Source organism: Pipistrellus kuhlii, unplaced genomic scaffold (assembly GCF_014108245.1).
Source record: "Pipistrellus kuhlii isolate mPipKuh1 unplaced genomic scaffold, mPipKuh1.p scaffold_m20_p_2, whole genome shotgun sequence".
NCBI classification, from domain to species: Eukaryota; Metazoa; Chordata; class Mammalia; order Chiroptera; family Vespertilionidae; genus Pipistrellus; species Pipistrellus kuhlii.
This window is the reverse complement of record NW_023425515.1, coordinates 33,424,079-33,449,255: the sequence shown is the minus strand read 5'-3', so window position 1 is coordinate 33,449,255 and position 25,177 is coordinate 33,424,079. Positions and strand designations below refer to the sequence as shown.

General features: G+C 41.2%; 1 protein-coding gene across 2 annotated transcripts in view; it reads right to left on the bottom strand.

The window, feature by feature from the left end:
* Positions 1 to 489: 489 nt before the first annotated feature.
* The window catches only part of USP13 (ubiquitin specific peptidase 13), a 113,308-nt gene continuing 88,620 nt past the window's right edge, over positions 490 to 25,177 (bottom strand). For both annotated transcript variants that reach the window (XM_036444660.2, XM_045583715.1), the window contains 7 exons: positions 24,272 to 24,394; positions 22,325 to 22,351; positions 21,016 to 21,159; positions 18,892 to 19,058; positions 17,090 to 17,243; positions 6,011 to 6,095; positions 490 to 3,238 (listed from right to left, as the gene is read on the bottom strand). In XM_036444660.2, coding sequence (XP_036300553.1) covers positions 3,145 to 3,238; positions 6,011 to 6,095; positions 17,090 to 17,243; positions 18,892 to 19,058; positions 21,016 to 21,159; positions 22,325 to 22,351; positions 24,272 to 24,394 — 794 coding nt within the window. In that variant the 3' untranslated portion in view covers positions 490 to 3,144. The remainder of the gene's footprint in view (positions 3,239 to 6,010; positions 6,096 to 17,089; positions 17,244 to 18,891; positions 19,059 to 21,015; positions 21,160 to 22,324; positions 22,352 to 24,271; positions 24,395 to 25,177) is intronic.

The following is a 25,177-nucleotide window of genomic DNA, read 5'->3' as shown; positions in this document are numbered from 1 at the left end:
GATCTCAGTAGTAACAAGAGGAAAATAAAAATAGAACCGACGGTTAGGACAGGAAGGGACTTCTGAGCTGATCTGGTCTAACCCATGCATTTTAAAGAAAAAGGCCCAGGGAGACCCCATCACACCAAGAGGCGGAGTCAGGAGGCAAAAACCCAGGAGCCCTCACCGTGAACTGCAGGTGCGGCTCCATCCCCTTCCGGTCTCAGGGGAACAAATGGTGTGGGGAGTCCCAGGCTCCCGCTACTCACACCAGACCTCCCGCAGCCCAAAGCAAGCCCCGGGCAAGGCCAGGCACATTCTCTTGTAGGTGGAGGAAACCGCTAAGTCAAAATATTGAAGCAATGCTGATGTAAAACAGCATCCAAATGTGACTCTTTCAATAGTCCTTTTTGTATACTATTTTTCCCTTTAAAAAAAAAAATACTCCAATTTGAACCAAACCTGATTTCTAATTTTTTACAAGGGCATTTCGTTCAATTGACAAAATAAAAACTTTGATACATTATATTTTCCAAAGACACATTCATTGGGCTTTTACACAAATAGATATCAAAGAGATATTTACAGGAAAAAAAGGGGCTCTCTCACACGTGCACCCACACACAGTAAGAATTTCACAATGATACCACCACGCCTTACACAGAGGACTCCGAACAGGCTGATAGTCAATTGACAAAACCCAGACATGATTCCAGTTTTCAGTTACAAATAATTTCATCTACATATGTGTGTAAAATTAAGCAGTATGTTCCAGACTTTTATTCCAGGGAAACCTGCCTTATATATATTAAAGGAATACATATAAATACATTTTTTAAGCAAAAAGAAACTTATTGTTTGCTCCAGTTTTTCCCCAATTTTCCTTCTGAAATGAAGAATAGCACATATACAAAAAACTTGGCCTTGTAGAAATAGCCCTTTGTTTTTTGAGGCAGAAAAAAAAAGGCAGCCATTTTTATTTTATTTTTTTACAGTATGGTTAGGCATCAAAAAGGGCTAAATTAATTTTTCTACTTAATTAAATTCAATACTGTATAGCTTATAATTTTCTATACTGATTTTATACCATCCATTTTGCAAGGTTTTATTATAAAATTTTTATTCTGTGCAAAATACACATGCTATCTCTGTCCACATTTTAATCCAAATCCTCAATCACACCCCCACCCCTAAGAAGGCCTTTGCTTTGTAATAGCATGAAAACCCGTCATTTATTGTGTGTCTGGCATCATTATTCCAGGGGTACTCACTCAGACCTAAGGAGACCAGACTTTGTAAGGTTGCTGAGCGTGGGAATCGCATAGACCCCAGGGGGCAGAGTTAAGTAGAGAATGACTGCACCATGAGCTTCCTCCTTATGCCAATCTCAGTTGTTCCCAAACTGAAGAAAACATCAGATGAGAGAGGAGGGAACATACTCCACTAGGACGCTCCCTGGCACACCCCCTTCTGTTCTTTAAAGATTCAAGGTATCCAATCTCACCATGTCTTTGAAGCAAAGTTGGGAAAAGAGAGCAGATGTCATCATACCATGGTGCAGACAAAGAGAGTGAGGCACAGGGAGGATGGGGGATGTGCCCCCGCTGAAGGCAACCTCTCCTCCTCTCCCCCCCACCCCCCAGCTCCAGGGCCCGCCCTTGGGCTCTGTGCCCGTGCTCACAGGTCTCTGTGAGACAGGCCCCATCATAACCTGAAAGATCATAGCTCCCAGGTCATAATCCACTGTCTGTGCTGTATTTCACCCAACTGGTTCTATTTTATCTTCCTCCAGCTTCTAAAAAGGATCCTTCCTACCAATCAAAGGCATATCAAGCAGACAGCAACAAGTCCTTTTTCATTTGACTGAATAATCTGAAATAGAAACTCCAGAGAGACTGGAACTTGGTGCAGAGCAGAAGGAGAATTCTAGGGCACCAGCCTTCCACTTTTTCATCCCATCTGACATTCTAATCCTTCGCTGCCATTCACGTGCTGAAGTGCCACATGGACATGATGGTCCTTCACGTCATGCTAGGTTTCTTTGCCGCTGAACCCGTGGGCGTGCCCACGATCACATTATTGGTGACAGCAGATAAGCAATGAAGGCAAGTCAGGAGGTGATGAGCCAAGAAAGGGCAAAGGTGAGACTCTGGCCCCAGAAAACAGCGGGGGGGGGGGGGGGGGGAGAAAACCAGACTAATTTGGGGCACTTAACATGATTCCAAACAGTTGTCATGTGTGACGGTAAGAAGCCATCAGCTAAAAATACACACTATACCTAGAGGGAAGGGCTGCTGACACCCAAAATCCATCTACCTTTGGCAAAGAATAATAATACTGTGATGCTCTCAGCATCTGGCATCTGGCGGTACACCACCAAATGTCACACACCCAAGTGAATTTTTGACTGCGCTTAAAGGGACAACTCTGTCCATTTCATGCCTGAAAATGTAAGCAGGGAACTATTTTTTCCAACTGTTCCTGAGTTATGGTTTCTTTAAAAGATGTACTTGCTTTTCCCAGCTGTGCTTAACGCCAACTCGTTTAACCTTTCCAAACCAACCTGCCACAGATTTCCTCGTTGACATTCTGTCTCAGTCTCGCACACATCCGCGCAGTTGTGTTCTGAATTGTGATGGGATTAAATTAAAAACATGTCATTGCAGATGCTCTAATTTACTATACTCAGGTCGGAAATTCTTGTACTGAATGGAAAAAAAAAAGTATGTCACAAATAAAGCCCAGCCCAGTTACTGATTTTTGCTATGAAACGAAAGTGGGCTTTTCATTTATTGTGGGTGGGACCAGACCACTGACCTCACCCCCCCACAAAGCAAAATTGAGGATTGGTGGCACATTCCTGTCTTTGACGTGCTGGTGGCAGATTCCCTACCAGCAATAGGAGCGAACGCTTTTCTCTTTTTAACCATTCTCTCCTTGAACATTTATAAAAAGAAAAACTATCTACAGTAGTGTATCATTGCTAATAGAAATGTCTTCCCAGTTCTATTTCAGAAGGAGTCAAATGATGCTCTTTAAATAAACTATAAATACCCCCACGTATTCCTTTATGTTTGGCTGTCCCAACTTCTTTTTTTTATTTTTTTTATTTTTTTGGCAAATTAAAAAGGCGTATGGCTTCTCGCCGATTTGTACATCTGAGGTTTAGCTTGGTATCCTGCGGTAAAAGTACATGTAGCCCAGGTCTTTCGGGGGCCTTTCGGAGGCACACACTCTGTGGTCATTGTAGATCACCCATCTGAAAACAAAACACAGAAGCATTTGATGGATTTAAGTCAATTCCAAGAAACTTTGCAGAAGAAAAGTTACTGAGACGTGCATGAAAGAACCAAGATGTTTTAAGATAACCAAACTCAAGTTTGTTATATAAAAGGGAACAGAATGCTGGTGGGAAATTACAATTGTGGGTTTTTTTTTTTAAGTCTCAAGCTCAATCAAAAAGTAGTTACTAAAAGAGCCTCTAAACATTTTAAATCCTTTGATCTCTTTCCCCCCCCCCCCCCACCCCAGAAATCCATAAATAACCTCAAAAATTGAGTCAAATGAAAAACAACTGAACCCTAACTGGTTTGGCTCAGTGGATAGAGTGTTGGCCTGAGGACTGAAGGACCCCAGGTTCAAATCTGGTCAAGGGTACATGTCCGGGTAGCAGGTTCGATCCCTAGTACAAGGCATGAAGGAAGCAGCCAATCAACGATTCTCTCTCATCATTGATGTTTCTATCTCTCTCCCTCTATCTTCCTCTCTGAAATAAAAATATATTAAAAATTAAATAAAATAAAAAATAAACTGTTTAAAAAAACAACAACAAAAAACAATTGAGTCAAAGAATTGTATATAACTAGAGGCCCAGTGCACAAAATTCTGGGGAGGGTCCCCCTCAGCTCAGCCTGCACCCTCTCCAATCCGGGGCCACTGGATCCTAACTGTTCAACTGCCTGCCTGCCTGATTGCCCTTAACTGTCCCCACTGCCAGCCTGATCGCCCCTAACCTCCTCTGCCTGCCAGCCTGATCACACCTAACTGCCCCCTCCTGCTAGCCTGGTCGCCCCCAACTGGCCCCTCTGCCAACCTGGTTGCCTCCAACTGTCCCCCCCTGCTGGCCTGGTCACCCCCAACTGCCTCCCATGCCAACCTGGTTGCCCCTCACTGTCTCCATCAAATCCATTAAATCCATTAAATCCATCAAATGCTTCTGTGTTTTGTTTTCAGATGGGTGATCCACACAGCCTGCTATTCAGTCATTTGGTCATCCCTCACTAACCCTCCTGCTGGCCTGGTCACCCCACACAGCCTGCTGTTCAGATGTTTGGTCATCCCTCATGAGCCCCCCACCCCCCACCAGCCTTGTTGTCATCACACAGCCTGCTGTTCAGTCATTACTATGAGGGCATTCTGACCAATTTGCATATTATTCTTTTTTTTCTATAAATATATTTTATTGTTTTTTACAGAGAGGAAGGGAGAGAGTTAGAAATATCAATGAAAGAGAAATATCCATCAGCTGCCTCCTGCACACCTCCTACTGGGGATGTGCCCACAACCAAGGTACTTGTCCTTGACCGGAATCAAACCTGGGACCTTTTGGTCCACAGGCCGACGCTCTATCTACTGAACCAAACTGATTAGGGCTGCATATTACTCTTTTATTAATATAAATAGTGTTTGTTTAACCTTATGTACAAAACTAACTAAAAATCAGAAGAAAATTAGCCAGGCAGTGAATAATATACAACTATTAAAATGTTTTCAAAGAATATTTGCTAAATTGAGAAAATAATAACAATATAATACAAAGTGAGAAAAAGCAGGTTACAAAATTGTATCTGTTGTGTACATTAAACTTTTAGAAACGTTATAAATACATATGCATAGTTATATGTAGTATGTGTGTATAGATTTACACACCTTCTCGAATGAAAACAATAAATCAAAGAGAAATATATCCAAATATAGACAACAATTATCCCTAGGCTTCCAGATGACATATTTTTGTATGTGTTTATATTGTATCAACTCCTATGATGAATTTTATTGTTTTTTAAAATTATAATTAAATGATTTCTCTTCAGCATTTTTAAAAGAACTATCAGGTTGGGTAAAAAAGGAATTCACTATATATCAAGTCTTTGTACTATACTATTTTATGAATCAAGTGGAAACAAGACCAAAAGATATAGCAAAAAGGAACACAATTGATGCTGGTGGGAAGTGGTCACTACTCCAGTGTGAGGAATGGGGTGAGTGGTCAAACGCTGCCTTGTGCAGGAGTGCCAACCCCCAGGCCACTCAATGGAGAGCACCTGAGAGGAAACCAGAAGAGCCTGCAGGGACCTGGCCCAGGGAAAGGGTTCTGAAGAGAGGCGCCTAATCTTTCTCATTCCCAGCTCACCACACACAACAATTCTAAGTAAGACGCCACGAGGCCTACTGCACGGTTGCAATAAAGCAAGACACTGGCCACTCAGTGTTGCCAGATAAAACACTGGATACCCTGTCAAATCTGAATCTCATATAGGCAACAAATTATATTTTAGTATAAGTATGACTCATGCAATATTTGAGTTATAATTCACTTACTCAAAAAGTAATTCACTTACTTTTACTTGAAATTCAATTTTAATAGGGCAACTGGTTTTCCTTTATTTTTTTTATTATTATTATTATTATTATTATTATTATTATTATTTAGTTATTTGTTTAATCTGGCAATCCGATGGAAGTTTCAAATATGACATACATTCTGCTGTAGGATGCATCTTAATTGTGGAAAGTTACCTTGTATGGTGGCATAATGATTAAGAGTGGCTTTGAATACCAGCTCTGACACAACAACTTACTAGCTAAGATCAAGCTAATTAGACTCCCTGAGCCTCAGTATCTTAAATGGTTTTAAGAGTATATCCTACAAGACCATTGTGAAAGGCACATGTGATAACATATGAAGCACCTAGTACAGTGCCTGGCGCTCAATAAAACACATATATTTTTACCTTCTAAAAAGACTCACCTTCCTTCCTTTTTAATATGGCAAACATAATGGCCACTCATTGTAGATGTTCCCATGTGACTGATGAATGCAAATAATTCGTACACTGTGAAAGAGGAAACAACACAGTCACAAGACAGCATTTCTAGAAACCAGCAGCACTACTGATCAGAATTTAAAGCCAATGATTATGTAATCCAGCAACTGTTTAAATTGAAAGACAAAGCCTACTTACCTTGCTATACCCATTCACCCACAAACTCACCCAAAGTGACACCAAATTCAAAACCTTCAAAGTTATCACAAAGTGGGACATCAACCATCAGCATACAGCTGACAGTAAATTCGTATCTAGAAGGGCTATAAAAATCCTGCAGCCAACCTGGTGGCAAATCCATGGGTTTAACAGGGTAGACCTGGCTCTCTCCCATTCCAGCAGCATGAGGGCAGAGGGGTTATTCCATCTCTCTAGGTTCATTTCTTCACAAAGATGAAAAACCCACCCACTTCACAAGGTTGGGTGAGGCTTAAATGAGCAATTCAGAATAAAATACCATACAGATGTCAGGACTATAGGGAAGACAGCAAACAGCTATTACCATTCATAGAAAGGAATGGTGCTTCAGAATATGCTTCTTGTGATTTCTGACTTGCTCATGATTATACACTACTAGAGGCCTGTTGCACGAATATTTGTGCAATAGGCCTTCCTTCCCCTGGCTGCTGGCATCAGTTTTCCTCTAGCACTTGGGACCCAGGTCTTGGCTCCGGCAGCGGCAAAGCCAAGTCTCTTCAGTCTTCAACCTTCGGTTGTCTTCCATCTTTGCTTGGGCTGGAGTCTTCAGTTTTCGCTCTGCACCTGTGTATGCAAAGTAACCCGCCATCTTTTTGGGTTAATTTGCATACTCACTCCTGATTAGCTAATGGATGTGTAGGGAGGTATGGTCAATTTGTATATTTCTTTTTTATTAGTGTAGATATGGGACCAAAATTTAGGTTTCCTGCTTTCTGAACAAGGAGATATACAGCCTCTTACAGAGTGAAACTGATGTTTTTTTTCTCTGAGAAGTACCTCCTGCCATTTGATAGAGAATTTGTGTCAAATCTACATTGAATGAATTTGAGCTCCTGCTCCCCTGGCCAAATCGAGACCTACACAACACAGAGTGGGTTCCACGGAAAAGTACCAGTCCTTCGCAAACGGCTACCAATTACAGAAATTGAGTGTTTACATCCTTTTATGATGATTTGAGAATATTCACGTCTGTGGAATCTAATAAGAAAAAAAAATGGACTTGCATATTCATTTGTCTAGTACTCAATCTTTATTGCATTTTTTTCAAAGTATTTGTTCTAGGCAGACCTCTGCCCTTACCTCTCCCTTTCCCATTCTCCCATACTCATCCCTGACTGAGCTGTGAAGCCCTACTCAGCTTACTCTTCAGCACATCACACATAGCTGATCACCTCCTTCTTCCTCAAATATTTGCCCTCAGGATACAACCCCTTCTTGGCTGTCCAGCTGCCTCACTGGCTCCTCATCTCCCTGACCTCTCAGTGGTGGTGACCTCAGAACTTGCTTTTCCCTGTCATGATTTATCCAGTCTCATGGCATTAAGAATTATTTTCTTAATTTCCAGAATGTTCATTGCTAATGTAAGGAGATACAGCTGAATTTTGTACATGGATCTTGTTCCTACATTAGTATTCTAATAGGGTTTTAGTGGATTCCTTAGAATTTTCTACATATAATACAAAATTATGTTTTCTGCAATGGAGATAGTTTTACTTCTTCCTTGTTAATCTGGATGCTTTTCACTTCTCTTTCTGGCCTCACCTTGGCTAGAACCTCCTGTTACAGTGCTAAATGGGATGCCAAGAGTGGACATTCTCGTCTTGACCCTGACCTTGGGGGGAAAGCAGTCCGTCTTCACCACTGAGTAAGATGTGAGCTGTGGATGCTTTTTACCACGTTGAGGAAGTTCCCTTTCATTCCTTGTTTGTTGAACATTCTCTCCTCAGCCTCAGCTGTCTCTGTCAATGATGACTCCACTCTTCCAACAACTGAGAACAAAATCTTAACTTCTCTCTCACACTTTACACACACCCAATCCATCAGCAAATCCTGTCAGCATTTCCTTCGATACATATCCAGAATCCAACCACTTCTTATCACCTTCACTAGGAACCCCTGATCCAAGTCACCATCATTTCTCTTCTGAATTTTTCAAAGTACTGGAAGTGGTATAAAAAAATAAAATAAATAAAAAATAAATAAAAAAATAATAAAAAAAAAAACCCTGCCTAAACCACTGTGTCCAACATCTGGCTAACAATGTCCCTCTAAACAGCCGGAATTAAACAGTGTCTGAAATTAGCATCCTTCCTTTCTACTTCCCTCTCCCAACAAAACTTGTCCTTTTTTGAACTTAAGAAAATGTTCCTAACCTTTCTAATGTGAAGAATTTTTTAATGTCAAAATTTTCCACCACCATCCCTGCCCAACATAATATCAATTATCCTCCGATTTAATACTTTGAAAAAGCACCATCATAAAAAACATACATGAAGCTTGGCAAGTAGAAGGGGTAGACAGCATGTTCTTTCATGTCACATGGATAAATAGTCTCCCCAGGGTTACCTAGGGGAGGGATCAGCATACTGCCACGACCCATAGGCCAAATCCAGCCCACCACCTATTTTTGTACTGCCGAGGAGAAAGGGAAGAATGAGGGGGGGAAATATGAGATAATACGGATATGGCCCATAAAGCCTAAAAACATTTATTATCATCTGTAAAAGAAAAAAAAAGAAAGATTTATTGGTCCTGGTCTCGTGGAAAGAACTTGTTTCATCTCACTGTTTACGGCTGATTAAAGGTCCCAGACTTAATGAAGTTACTTAACTTGTAGATCTTTGCTGGTAAAGAAACAAAAATAATCTGTTCAGTAAAACATAACTGAAGGTTATGGTCCTAGTAGACACTAATTTTATATTTAACTCAGCAATCGATTTTTATTTATTTATTTATTTTTGTTAACCCCTCACTCGAGGATATTTTTCCATTGATTTTTTTTTTTAAGAGAAAGTGGAAGGGAGGGAGAGAGACAGAGAGAGAGAAACATCTATGGGAGGCACATCAATTGGGTGCCTCCTAACCAGGGCTGGGGATTGAACCTGCAACTGAGGGATATGCCATTGACTGGAATCAAACCTAGGACACTTCAGTCTGTGGGCCAACACTCTATCCACGGAGTCAAATTAGCCAGAGCTCAATTTATCTTTAAATACCTTAGCTTTTCAGATGTTTTTCAATCCATAATAACACCTGCTTTCCTCATTAATTAATGCATCAAAGAAAGTCTGAAATATGTTCAGTGTATATGTACCTGAGAGTCATGACTTTACCTCTTTGAAAATCATAGTCCAACAACACGTAATGAACAAAAGCAGCTCTAGATTCAGGAGTGCAATTAAATGAATTTCTATTTTATAGACCATTAATTTGAAGAGCAGCAGTATCTCTTTAGGGTGAAACACATCAATCAGTCTTCAGGGAAGGCTCAGAATACAGAAACACCAAAAGATTCCTTCAAATAACCACCAAGACCCCAGGAATCTGCAGCCTTCTGGTGAGAAACTCAAACTGTGTTTTCCAACTGAATCTTCCTAACTTGGGTAATGTGTGGCATTACTCACCCCTAACTCCCTCCATACAACAAAGGGGAAAGCATCATCTCCAGTTGACTAATATTTGACTCATAAACACTCTATATTTACAAATAACTTCTTCCCCCAACAGCTTGATCTAGAAAACGTCTGAGTTCCCAAAAAGAGAGGAAGGGATTTGGGTAAATCAATAACAAGTTAAGGCGGCTGTCTCCGGCTCCCCGTGCTGGAAAATCTCAGCTGCGACAGAAGTCTGAACCACTCCTGATGAGGTTGAAGGAGCCAGGGCAGGTTTGAATAATCACAGACTAATCACATTGTAATTACATTGGCAGTCAGTTCTTTTTTTAAAAAAATAAATGCTCATCAAGTGCAACACAGAAACAGAAATGATTTTGCAAATGGAGAAGCCCCGTTAGGTCAGACTGAATGACTGATTTTCCACTTTCTTGAATTTTAAAAAACACAACAGAAAGGTAGGTGCCAGCCCTAAAATGATGACAAATAGAGCCTTTTCAAAAATAAACTCCTGTCGCCCTAGCCAGTTTGGTTCAGTGGATAGAATGTTGGCCTGTAGACCAAAGGGTCCCGGGTTCGATTCCTATCAAGAGTACGTACTTGGACGGGGCTCATGGGCTCATGTAGGAAGCAACCAATCGATGCATTTCTCTCACACAGATGTTTCTCTCTATCTTTCCCTCTCTCTTCCTCTTCCACTCTCCCTAAAAACCAATGGAAAAAATATCCTCTCGTGAGGATTAACAAAATAATAATAATAAATAAATAAACTCCTGCCTCCATTCCTCCATTCCCATATGGAAAATCTAAAATAAGATGATTCAAGCCGAGCCAGCATGGCTCAGTGGTGGAACGTTGACCTATGAACCAGGAGGTCACAGTTCAATTCTGGTCAGGGCAGGCAGGAGCAGCCAATCAATGATTCTCTTTCATCACTGATGTTTCTCTATCTCTCTCCCTTTCCCTTTTTGAAATCAATAAAAATATATTTTATAAATAAATAAATAAATAAATAATAAAGATAACTCAATAGTGGGTAAAGGAGAAAGTGCACAGGCTTCAAAATTAGACAGCCCTGAATTCCAAGCTGGTTCCACCACTAGGAGGCACTTAGCTAGTGGGAGCCACCATCTGAATACCGGGCTGCAAGGAGTGAGGAGATGCTTAGAGCCATGGTCGACAAACTGAGGCTCACACAAGCCATATGCGGCTCTTTGGCCCCTTGAGTGTGGCTCTTCCACAAAATACCACGGCCTAGGCAAATCTATTTTGGAGAAGTGGCGTTAGAAGAAGTTTAAGTTTTAAAATTTTGGCTCTCAAAAAGAAATTTCAATCGTTGTACTGTTGATATTGGGCGCTCTGTTGACAAATGAGTTTGCCGACCACTGGTCTAGAGCAGGGCGTTCAGTAAAGGCCAGCTACTGTCTCACCAAGCGTTAACAGCACTGACCCTTTTAAATAAATTAGGTAACATTTAATAAAAGAATTTCTTGTAATGGCATGACTTCTTCATGCAAAAAGATGGCAATAGAGATTTTTTTAATTGACATGTTCCCTCAAGGAAGAATCTGATGCAAGCACTTATTAAATCCTTGTCCTTGTAATAGTCGCTTTTTTCCAACTCAGACACCAAACTTGTCATTATTTTCATCATTAACCTGATGTCCCAGTAGCCACTTTACTCCTTCCCAAGGCAAGAGTAACCTCATATCGCTTTTAAGGTGTGTTCCTTTGATTTAAACGGAATTAGAACCACTTGGCGGGTCTGCTGAAGCAGGCGGCTGGGTGGCTCACAGAGGATCTCACCCGGAGGTCTGGGTGGGGCCCAAGAATTCACACATCTAACAAATCAGAGGTGATGCTGAATTCTGCTGGCTCAGGACCACACTTGAACCAGGGCTTGAAGGACTCAAAGCTGGGAAGGAAAAGGTCTCCACCCTCAGGCTCCAAGTATGGGGCTTGTGACCGAGGAGAGGAGGACACATGCATGGGTCTCAGGACCTTTGCTGAGCAGCCTGGGGAGAAACAGCTGTAGGAGGCACTGGCAGCCATCCTGAGGACTCCAGGGAGAGCCACCCCAGACGGGAACCAACCCAGAGGAAGCTAAGCCAAGAGGCACATTCAGATAAAAGGGTTTCAGTCCTGGAGTCAAGTCTCCCTGGGACTTCCCAGCTTTTATAATACAACTAGAGGCCCAACGCACAATCAAACCGTGTGTGTGTGTGTGTGTGTGTGTATCTGTGTGTATGTGTGTATGTGTGTGTATCTGTGTGTGTGTATCTGTGTGTATCTGTGTGTGTATCTGTGTGTGTGTATCTGTGTATGTGTGTGTATCTGTGTGTATGTGTGTGTGTATGTGTGTGTGTATGTGTGTGTGTATCTGTGTGTGTATCTGTGTGTGTATGTATGTGTGTGTGTGTCTGTGTGTGTGTGTGTATGTGTGTATCTGTGTGTATGTGTGTGTGTATCTGTGTGTGTGTGTATCTGTGTGTATGTGTGTGTGTGTATCTGTGTGTGTGTATCTGTGTGTGTGTATGTGTGTGGGGTCCCTTAGGCCTAGCCTGCCATCAGGGCCATGTCTGCCGCTCTGCAAAGCCTTGCACGCTCTGCAGATGTTGCTGGCACCCTGAGATGCTCCAGAATTCCAGCCCATGGCAGGACCCATCAATACACCTCCTGGTGAGTCCGGTTTGGTCCTGACGCCAAGAGGATGTCACAACCACAGGCCTTTTATGATACAGATACTTCCACTTTTGCTCAGACAAGTATTGCTCAGCACTCCTGCCACTTACAACAGAGCCTGAAAACTGATGTTGATGGTTTTATTTGTTGGTTTTTTGTTTTGTTTTGTTTTTTTACTGTCGTCTGTTCTGGCTCTCCATTTTGCTCCTAAATACCAATTACCCTTACCTTTAAATTGTCTAAACCAATTCACCAACCAAACCTCCCCACAAAAAAAAAAAAACAAAAAGCCGTGTCTTGGGAATGTAAACCACATACCTACACAGAATATACAACTCCCCAAGTTAACCCATCAAAATCCTGCCGAATGGCCAATTATAAATGTCAGGAACTTTCCAAAGTTCAGCAATAACAATTTAGAAAATAAAATGGGGGAAATTTATTTCTAAGTACCACAGAAAACAGAATTGTGTTTGGGATGTTTATAAAGAAAACATCATCGCTTGGCAGAGGCTGGAGAAGGGAAGCATGAATCGAAGGAAAAGGATAACATGTTTCTGGCAGAAAAACTCAAATACTGTAAAGGTGCCAGTATTCCCAAACTAACAGAAAATACAGGAAACGCTCATAAGAATCAATAAAAAAAAACAAAAAAAAAAACCCTCAATAAAAATGGGAAAATGGGCCAAAGGAAATGAAGACATGATTAACACAAGAAGAAAAGCAACTAGGCAATAAAGATATAAGAAATTAAGAAAACTGCTAGCCCAATGGGGAACAGGAGAGCCATCAGGGTGTTTATTGGGCTAAGATAACAAACATCTCAAAAACCTGAGTGTTACTCACAAACTTCACTTCCAGAAACTTACCCTAAGGAAATAATCAAATGAGGGCCCAAGAATGTTCACCATAGCATTAATTTTATTAGAGAAGGAAAGGAAGAAATTTAAATGTAAGTAAATGTTTATTATCTGATAGGGATTGAAAAAGATGTTTGTTGTATTTCTGTGAACAGAATTCATCCCTTAAGAAAATTTCTAAAAATCACTGCCATCATCTTCTGAATGTACAAACAAACTTGTTATTTGAAACTTTCTGTAATCATCTTTTATTTAAATAATAACTAGTTGGCCTAAAATTATGGATATAAATTATGCTACATTTATATAGTGAAATGTTATTAATATTCTAAAGGCCTGGTACACAAATTTGTGCATGGGTGGGGTCCCTTGGCATGTTTGGCAATCCAGGCTGATGGGACTATCTCACCTGGTCCTGATAGGGGATGATCAGGTCCAGCCGGCCAGGGGAGGGACCTCGAGAGGTTGGCTAGCCTTGGGAGGTTGGCTGTGAGAGTGCACTGACCACCAGGGGGCAGCTCCTGCATTAAGCATCTGCCCCCTGGTGGTCAGTGGGTATCATAGCCGGCCAGTCATCTGGTCATGACAGTCATTTAGGCTTTTATATATATAGCTATTCAATAATCTAGACTTATGTATCGATATATGGACAGCCACAATTAGGGGAAAAGCAGGAAATAAAATAACATGTACAGAATAGAATTTATATTTTTTATAAATATACATATTAACCCTGGTTTATTTGGCTGAGTGGATAGAGTATCATCCTGTGACTGAAGGGTCCTGGGTTCCATTCTGGTTAAGGGCACGTGCCCAGGTTGTGGGCTCAATCCCCAGTAGGGGCATGCAGGAGGCAATCAATGATTCTCAAAATTGATGTTTCTCTTTCTCCCCTCTTTCCTCTCTGAAATCAATAAAAATATAGTTTAAAAAATGCATCCTCTTAAAAACATATTATATTTATACTCATTTTTATGTATTTGCATAGAAAAATATAAAAATATTCACAAAATATTAACAGTGGTTGTGACTGGGTAGTGAGATTGTTGAGTCATTTTTTCCGCTCTTTTCGGGTATCTGTATTTTTTTCAAGTTGCTAAAATTATCACATATCCCTTTAATCATAAGAAAAAATAAACAATATAAATGATAATTTTTTTAAAGGAGAAGTGACTGACATGAGTTCAAGTGCTAATGCAACAAAGCACAATGGACATAGTTTTCCTTTCCTGTGATGTATGCAATGTAACACAAAATACGTCGCCAAGTCTTTTTGCTTTCTCCATTGAGCACTTTTGGAGAAAGCAAAAAGAAAACCAAACTATCTCTGTGACCACTACCAGCTGCCATTCATTCAGTTCTTCATTCAATCATTCATTTGCTGATCAACTGCCAGGGGCCAAGCACAGTGCTAGAAAGGCTTCTGTAAAAACATCTGGGAAGGGGTGGGAGGGTATTAAAAGGTAAAGGGGGCCAAATACATGGTGATGGAAGATGATGTGACTTTGGGGTGAGGGGAAGGTACACACAATGCAATATACAGATCATGTATCGTAGAAATGTGCATTTGAAACCTAAATAATCCTATTAGCCAACGTCACCCCAATACAGTTAATTCAAAAGTAAGTAAATAGAAACATCTGTTCAGAGGCAAAATGCATTTGCTGAATCAGGGTGGTTTATGCTTGCTGGTTTTTCATAATTAAAATTTTCATTACTACTGCCCTGAGGTTCTGTACATCCTCCATGTGACTTCTCATAGTGCCTCTCTGTCTCTTTCCCCACCCCCACTCACAAGTGCAATTGCTTTTGGGGGCGAAGAGGAGCAAAGTCACAGAGTTTGGCCCATAGTACCTTTAAATTAAGGTGCTTGAAAGCATCGCATCATGACATCCTATTTAAAGATGCAACTCCAAACCAGCAGTGCCAGGGATCAATGCAGATCCCTCTGAGCGCAGTAAGCCCAAGGAGAGGATGACACTGTTCAGATCAGTAGGGCCTGTCTTGGGGACAATGGTTGGGTTCCCTCCATCAGAAGACAGAAAACCTTAATGATCAGACTCTCCCTCCCTCTGCAGCCAGATATCTTGGCAGCTTTACGATGGCTCCATCTTGTGGTTTATTCCTTCTGTGAGAAGGACTCATCCAAGTCCATTGCAGAAAGTCAAGGAAGCAGTGAGCCGATGGACATGTAAGAAGTAATAAATCCTGTCCATGAATTATTGGCGACTTGTCTGTTACAGATTTTAATAATTTAGGCAAACCACTGGTTTCTAAAAAGCAATACAAGATCCTTTGATTATAGAAGTTCTCCTTTTCTTACTTAGAGAGGATAAAGCAATTTTAATAAAGAAATTCCCATTTTCTATAAAAGAAGATTTCTCTCTCATCTTCTCTCTCTAGAGCTAGATCAATACATACATATTATGTCTGATAAGACCATTAATAAGTAGAGCTACAGCTCTATGGGAATAGGAGTGAACACTACTAGTGTAATTGAACTAAATCCAATTATTTTTATTTGGTACTTTCTATGTGCTAGCCACCGTGAGCTTTATAAAAGTAAAAATGATCTCTGTGCTTCACAGCTTCCGGTCAAATGGGAGACACAGATGTTGACATAAACAATTTTATTGCAAGATGAATATCTCTAATAACAAAGGAACAAACACCATGTTAGAGTGGCTCTGGGCACAGGCTCCAGAGGCAGACTGCCTGGGTTGGAATTCTGGTTCTACCCATCACTAAGTTGTGCCCTTGGCAATTAACCCTCTCTACTCAATTTCTTCATCTGTAAAACCTACCTTGTAGGATTATTGTGAGGATTAGGGGTGGCACAAATGCTAGTTGTTAATATTGGTATAATTATTACGAGCACATGGGGTAAGGATGGACTGGCTGGCAAGGACCTGGGAAAGCCAACAAGAGAAAGAGAACCTGTGGCCACGTTTTGGATCACAGTAAGGATTTTGGTGTGCAGTGATAGGAAAGAAGGCATTTCACAGTGAAGGATTAGCCTGAGCAAAGGCCTGGAAGTAGCGAGAAGAGGGTGAATGACAGCTGGGTGGGCTGGTGCTGTGGCGACAGTGCCAGGCATCTGAACTGTGTGTGGAGCGAGGGGCAGAAGAAATGACACCGAGAGAAGGTAGGCTGACATCTGACTGGAGGAGGAGACACATGCCAGGCTAAAGAGCCTGAACATTATTCTGTAGGCGATGACAGTCTGAGAAGCAGGGTATCACAGTGAGAAAGAACAAGGATTCTGGGTTTGAACCTTGGCTCCACCTCTTAAGAGCTATGGGACTTCAGGCAAGATACCTAATCTTTCTGTGCCTCAGTTTCCCCCCCTATAAAACGAGGGTGTTGAGGATTAACTGACTGTATACATGCAAAGAGCTTAGAACAGTGCCTGGCACACAGTCACACACATACGTGTTTGCTCTTCAAAGGTAGAACATTGGCTTATGGCACCTCTTCCTGCCATCCTGACAGCCCTTCAGGGGCAATGACAGGGTCAAGGGCATAAGACTGCTTTTCGACTTTCAAAACCACCACATGAAAATAAATGTCCTCTTTTAGACACAAAACATCCATGGTACATGAAAAAGATTTTATCTCACAGGACGGACAAAGTCAAAGCTGGCGCTAAGCGTGAGCACACGCACTACAAGCAGCATGACTGAGTCTGCCCAGGACCGTATCCGATCACCGCGGCCATGCAATGTGACCAAATGTACCATTTAGGAGAGGGTGAGATCTGTGCTCACTTCTGAACGGTGGCAAGCGCTTCAATGTGTGTGGTGGGAGGGAAGGGGGTGAGCCGAATGCACAGTCACAATTGCTCAGACAATCCCTCAGGCAAAGAACTTACTTCCGGATCCATCCTTGACTCGAGGTCCTTCAGGCTTGGCCTCGGAAATAATGTTTGCATTGGCGTTATTCTCCATCTCGGTCACAAAGTTACTGTCCTCCTCAAACTCGGGGTGGCTAAAGATCCAATCCAGTGCTCTTTCCAGGTTACTGTTCTAATAAAGCAAAACATGTTTACAATGTATGCCGTCCTCAGGCCTCATTACATCCTGGCCATGTGAGCCAGGATGTCAGGCAGTGAGGGCAGGAAACCTGAACCCATTAGTCCTAAGTGTCTTCTGAGTAAGAAGCTCTGACTCCACATAGGAAATGTGCTTGGTATTCTGCAAGTCTCCCAACTGGGATCAGTAACTAGATTCACTGGGGGAAAAATTCTGAGCAGCAGATCAGCATTCTAAAGCCCATATCAGTCTTTGTTTCTGCAGGCTGGTGCTGATAATGACGGGGTACAGAATGTCAAAGGGGTATGGCACGTGTTTGGGTGCAGCCCTTTCAAAGGCCACAATAACTACACACACTACATTCTCTGCCTACTATATTTCCTGCAGATAACCATGCCAGTTAGAAGGATACCAGTGCAATACTACATTAATGCTTCCTCTCTCCAAATGTTGGCACAATGGTTGAACTGCAGTAGAGACAAAATTAATACCTTGATTAATACCTTGCCCGTTAAATTAATACCTTGATAACTTCACACTGGTTAGTGAAGTTAAATAGGTTTAAACTGACCTCTGTACAGTTCAAACCAAATGATCAGAAAAATATGTCCATCTCCCCATTAGTGATATCACTGGAGAGGTAAAGAGTGTATTTAGACATAGTCAGAATCTCTGGTGGAAGAGCCAAGCAAGTAAAATGAGTAAGACATAAGCAGGTGCCCAGAGTGAAACAAATGCTAGTTGAGAATCATGGTGACCAGCAGGCAACCAGTGAGGACACTGAGAAGGAATCGGTAGCAGACAACCACTCATAAATGGAACATATTGTGGCAAGGAAGGCTGGGTTTAAAAAAAAAAAAAAAAAAGTAATTTCCCTCAATATTAAACAGAGATTTGCGCTACGAAAGGAAAACTTCAACCGTTTCCCCGAAAATAAGACAGTGTCTTATATTAATTTTTTCTCCCAAAGTTGCACTAGGTCTTATTTTCAGGGGATGTCTTATCTTTCCATGCACTAGGTCTTATTTTCGGAGGATGTCTTATTTTCGGGGAAACACGGTATCTATCCTCTAGCTTCATTGTGCCTTCTCTCCTGACAATATCAGAAGGTTCATGAATACCTGAAGGACCTTCTCTCTCTGCAGAGAGAAACAGAAGCAGAAAATTCCAAGGACCCATTCAGTCTTCACTATGAGGACTTCCAGGGACATTTCTCCAAGGTCTTAGTATCAGAAAAGCATGTTTTTTTCCCTAAAGAACTGCCTTATTGGACACAGAATTACATGCATACCTCTTCGCTTTAGGGCAGCAAGTAAGCTGCAGATCAAATGTCTGGTCCTCTGTTAATAAGCATTAAGATGAAATGGAGTTTCTTTCAGTTTGATCATTTTGCCCGTTATATTATCTCCCTATGTTTTTTATCTCCCTAGTTTTAAGCTCTCTGTATGATTCACTCATTCATTTATTTGAGCTTTATATATACTGTATGCAAATAAATCTCCGTGGATCATTGTAGTGTATAGAGTAAGGCAAGCATGACCTCAAAAGATCACAGAATATTGGAAAGTCTCAATTGCTACTGATGAAATACAAAACACTCCGATTAAAGAAGAGAATCCAACACACAGTCTCTTGCACTTACCGTTGCTCGTAGCGCCTGAATAGCCTGATTTCGATGGAATCCCATGGAGGTGATGATAGACACAGTCTCCTCTGGAGGCTGGTTATCCAACCCAGTAGCACCAAAAACAGAGGCTCCAGCGGAGGCTGCTCCTCCGTAACCAGGCATGGTCAATGGTTCAGCAAAATCTGGGAAAATAATCATGCTCAGAACTTTTTCTTTCTTTGATCTTAAAATAAAGGAAGAATACCTGTAAAGTTACAATAATCAAGACAGTACTCGCATAAAGATAAACATATAGATCAAGCGAACAGAATTGAGTCCCGAAATAAGCCCACAAATCCATGGTCAAATGATCCCCAAGAAGGCTACCAAGACCATTGAATGGGGTTAGGACAGTCTTCTCAACAAATGCTGCTCAGAGAATTTCATATTCACAGGCAAAAGAATGAAGGTAGAACTCTGCCTCACACCTTATACAGAAATTAACTCAAGGTGGATCACTGACCTAAGTGTAAGAGCTAAAACTACAAAACTCGTAGAAGAAAACATATGAGTAAATCTTTGTGACATTGGGGTAGGCAATGGTTTCTTAGATAAACACCAAAATCACAAGTGACAAAAGAAAAAAACTAGATAAATTATACCTCAGCAAACTTAAAAACTTTTGTTTATAAAGATACCATTAAGAGCGTGAGAAGACAACCCACAGAATGGGAGAAAATATTTCCAAGTCATATATCTAAGGTACTTGTATTCAGAGTACAAGAAGAACCCTCAGAACTCAACAATAAAAAGACAAGTAACCTCATTAAAAATGGGCGTAGGATATGAATAGACATTTCTCCAAAGATATATAAATGACCAATAATATGAAAAGATGCTCTACATCATCAGTCGTTAGGAAAATGCAAATCAAAACTATAATGAGACACCACTTCGCATCCACTGAAATAGCTACAATAAAAACAGTAATAACAAGGTTGGTGAGGATATGGAGAAACTAAACCTTCATACATTGCTGGTGGGATGTAAAATGGTGCAGCCACTGTTGAAAACAATTTTGCAGTTCCTCAAAAAGTTAAACATATCGAGTCACCATATGACACAGCAACTCCACTCAAGAGAAATGAAAACATGTCCACACAAAAATGTATACACAAAATAGTTATAGCCACATTATTCACAGTAGCCAAAAAGTGGAAACAACCCAAGTAGCCATCAACTGATCTATAATAATAAAAGTGTAATATGCTAATTAGATTGGACATCCTCCAGGACAACCTTCCAGACGAAGCCAGGCTGTGAGGGAAGCCTGGGTCCCGGGTGCCGGAGGGAAGCTGGTGCCAGCAGCTGGGGGGAGGAAGGCCTATACTTGCATGAGTTTCATACATGAGGCCACTAGTAAAAGGATAAATAAAATTCAGTATGTCCATACAGTAAAATATTATTCACTCATAAGAAGAAATGAAATACTGACATATGCTATAACATAAATGAACCTTAAAAGCCTTATGCTAAGTGAGGGAAACTATACACAAAAAAATCTTCTATTGTATGTTTCTATTTGTATAAGATGTCCAAAATAGGCAAGTCTAGGAAACTGACTAGTGGTTGTCAAAGGCTAGGAAGAGCGGGGGAATGGAAAGTGACTGCTAAAGTGTACAGGATTTCTTTCCAGGGGGAAAAAATATTCTAAAAGTTAGGTAGTGGTGATAGTTGTACAACTCTATAAGTTTACTAAAAAAACCATTGAAATATACACTTTAAATGAGTGAATTATCATCATAAAGTAGATAAAAGTAAAAGCTAAACAGGTCCTATGTCTTCATGCACATTGGTCTATTTCAAGTCTTCATCCTCTCCTTGGTAGAAGTATATCCAACATCTTTCCACTGGTCTGAATTATATTTCAACCAAGCTGTCACTTAAAAATAAGAGGAAAGACCAACACTGTGACTTTGCTCCACTGGCAAAGGCAGCCCACACACACACACACACACTGCAGCAGACTGTGAACTGGAAAGTCATTCGGGGAACAGGTCTGGAAGGTATGGAAGGACCAAGAAAGATCCTTCCAAGGCTTAGTTAGCATCACTGAGTTCTGCATCAGACTCAAAAGCCATTCCATTTCCGACCACCTACCTGGCTCCTCCATGTGAACAATGATCCAGTTGAAGGCCACCTCGGCTCCCATATTTCCAGTAAAGTACACAGCCTTCCGACACGCTTCTAGCGGGAAGCCCATCTCAGCCAGCTGCATCACCGATGACTCATCGATGTCTGAGGCTACAGAGCACAGCAGGACATTCTAGTGTGAAAAGATAAACTACCTTCCTGTCTTCGCATCTCTTCAACCCTTTATCCACCTGCTATCCAAAGAAAGTGCTATTTTGTTAGGTGTGCAAATGGTGGTTTAACTTTGTTCTATTTGTATTAAAGCCATCCAAATATTAAGCTATTTGAGTTGAGTTGACCTAAAGCCTTGTCCTCAATAGGAATCATGATAATCACCTGGTCTATCCAAGCACTGAAAAATAATTCTCTAATTTTGTATGGGGAGATTTAGTGTATTCCCAGAACCATGTCAGTCTCAGATCATGCTCAAGACCTCTATAGGAGCCTCTCCTAGGACTGAAATTGGAAGAGAAAAGCATTATCTACAGGTCAAAAGGGCTGTTCCTTAAATCTCACCGGAAGCTACAGCAGGCCTTTAGCTATATCAGCAATCAAAGGAAGTAATCAACTCTGGGAAATGGAGAGCACAAGTGTTAACCATAGTTCATCTCCAGAAAGGCTTTGTAGACAAAAATATTCAGTGTATTTAGTGCTAAACATTCCCGCTTTCCCCTAATTATTATCTAAATATTTAGTATAAATAGTGTATTTTTCTTTTCCTTTTTAGAAAACCAAGAATATCAACTCCCACAGGACTAAAGGAAATAAAAAGGCTATAAAATTAGCCTACAATCCAAATGACACTAACAGCCTTGAGAGTATTAATACTACCATATCCTGCCAGATGTGTGTCTTCGTTATGCAGCATCAGGAGCAAAAAAAAGTGAAGGACTACTGTCCTCTCATTGCAAGAAGAGGCCTCCTCATGTGGCCAGAGGAGAAAGAAATGGCTCCCATTCATTCATGAGGAAATAGGCTCAGAGAAGTTAAGTAAATGATTCTAGGTCACACAGTCATGAATGGCAGAGCCCAATTTTCCAACCCAGGGCTGGTTCGCTCTCATGCTAATGGTCACTCTCGTGAGCTACAGGGACATCTAACCACCGTCACTGGTTTACATCAGTTACCTCAACTTGCAGACAAAGGATCATTTCCACTGAGGAAAAGCTACATATACACCCGAACAGAACAATGCCCTCTACTCAATCCCCACAGATAAATGTGTCAGGCCAACAACCACGGTAAGACACTAGGAAATTTTTCAAAAGATACATACGGTCTATCAGTTGGTTCATCAGGCGATCTGGAAATTAAGGAAGAGGGAAGAAAATGAGACCAAACCATGGCAAAGTGTTTTAGAGAAAGACCACCCTCACCTGACCAACATAGAGTGATGAAAGTGAGGAGGGGAAATACATTTAGAGCAGATAAAACATGGTGCTCTGGTTATCATCGTAATGAACTAAATCAGTTCTCTCCCTACATTTCTAAAAACTCTTTGTAATTACAAGCTGATGATTCTATTAAGAGCCTCAGAGAGGTCCCGGGTTCGATTCCGGTCAAGGGCATGTACCTTGGTTGCAGGCACATCCCCGGTAGGGGGTGTGCAAAAGACAGCTGATCAATGATTCTCTCTCATCAATGTTTCTAGCTTTCTATCCCTCTCTCATCCTCTCTGTAAAAACTCATAAAATATATTTTTAAAAAAAAGCCTCAGAGAAAGCAGGAGCCATGCTAATAAGCCATCTTGTCCTTCAGTAATTTTCATACTGATCTCTTCTTTCTTGAATTCCTTTCAAGAATCATCTGTACCCATAACCCAGAATGTTAGAATGTTCCATGTACAGGTTTCTCCACACTCTGTGCTCTCACATTTGATTAGCGTTAGGGAACTATGGGACAAGATGCTGATCTGGAATCCTGTCTTGCTCCTCTTAGATTCACCTTATCCTCCTTGTGCACTCAAATTAGGTCACTAATAACATTCGCTGCTCATCTGATGAAAGGCCTTTGTTAGAGGGGCCTACAGTCCTCTATCACTATGAGTTATTCCACTTAATCAACTCTTTAAGAAGGTGAACAGTAAACAGGTGAGCAAACAAAGCCAGAATGAAACCAGTTTCATCAGAATAAATGAGCTAATCATGGAACCAAGATTTTTCAGCTGTCCTTGGAACCACAAAGGTGAGGCAGCTATTTTTTTGCACATCCTTTTCCCTTCCAAAGTGAAGCATTATGAACAATGAATGACTTATCATTCACAGAGTGAAAGAGAAACTCAAACCACTCTCTTGCTATGAAGCAGTGAGGAAGCTGGGAAGGTGAGATGTGGGCCAGATGTTTAAAACCAACACATACGGCTGAACGTCCCCTTCCCGTTGTCCAAAGATATTCTGAGAATGATACAGCTCCCTTAGACTACTGAAAACACCTTCTTTTTCATCTACACATCCATTTGGAGAAGTGGAGAGACGAAGGTAAAGCCACAGGCAACATAATCTAAAAACTTCCTGGAGCTGAAACCTGTTTGGCTCAGTGGATAGAGCGTTGGCCTGTGGACTGAAAGGTCCAGAGTTCAATTCCGGTCAAGGGCATGTACCTTGGTTGCAGGCACATCCCCAATCAATAGGGGGTGTGCAGAAGCAGCTGATCGATGTTTCTGGCTCTCTATCCCTCTCCCTTCCTCTCTGTAAAAAATTAATAAAATATATATATTTTTTAAATAAAATAAAAATAAATAAAAACTTCCTGGAGCTTGGTGGCCCTCTGTTGCCACAGGTCCCTTTCAACTACTTGTGATGGGTCTGTGCCTCTTCCCATATCTATTTTATTTATTTATTTTTTTAATATATTTTATTGATTTTGTACAGAGAGGAAGGGAGAGAGAGAGTTAGAAACATCGATGAGAGAGAGTCATCGATCAGCTGCCTCTTGCACACCCCCCACTGGGGATATGCCCACAACCAAGGTACATGCCCTTGACCGGAATCGAACCCAGGACCCTTCAGTCCCTAAGCCGACGCTCTAGCCATTGAGCCAAACCAGTCTCGGCCCCATATCTATTTTAAGTTGACGGTTGCCTCCAGGCCTCACTTCTGTGTGCCTATGGTGGGTTACATCAGAGAAAGGCAGCCAAGGGACAGCAGAGTGGAGGGAGAAAAGTGACCATTCCAGCAGACTCAGGTAGCAGGACGGGTAGAGAATGTCCTCCTGAAGATGATACCTTTTGAGTCATCAGGAATGACGATGGGAGGGCTGATGTCCGGAAGTTCCTCCTCTCCTGGCTGTAACCCCCTGGCTCGGAGGTGGTTGATATCAAGTAGGTCTGGCATATCAATAGAAACATCTGCAAAATGAGAACGATTACATACTCTGGATTCTCCAAAATCTCGCAATCACCTCCTACAATCAGCACCACTGACTCTATATGCATGCGTCTAGGCAGAGCTAAGGGAAGCTTTGCGGTTCCCCAGAGTAATCACGGGGCCAGCAGACTCATCAAGACTGATTCAATTTTAGTGGAGAACCAGGGGCAAGTGCAGAGGGTGGCCGGATTTCACACTGAACAAGAACAAATGGGATAAGCCAGGGGTCACACACCGACACCCGTAGACCATTTGTAGCCCAGAAGCTTTCTGTGTGATGTTTTTAAAATTGGTTTTCAGAAGGGGAAAAAAAAAAAAAAATCCAACTCTTAAATCCAAGATTTTAATGTAGAAATGTAGATTTTCACCTTATTTTGAAAACAAATCTCTAGCACCTTCTCATAGGGGTGCCCTCTCTGATAGTTTGTCACAGACCTCACCACTTCCTATCGCCCCCATGATCCTGAGCCTCATATCTGTGCTGTTCTGATTCTTACAGTAGAAAAAATGTTTTTCTAATTCAAAGTGGAATCCCAAAGAAAGACCAAGATAGCTAGCTACCTGTCTCTTATACCCATCCCATTTCTTTAATTTACGTTATCACCCTGTCCTCATTACACATGTGAGTTTGTAAAAGTCTATGCCTTTTCTCAGATCATGATGAGTAATGTGATTTAACTAAAATAATAAATAAAAAATGAAGTTTTAAAGAAATGAGTTGAATCTCAAGTCCTGGGTACATTTTTTAGCTTCTCAGTTTGATT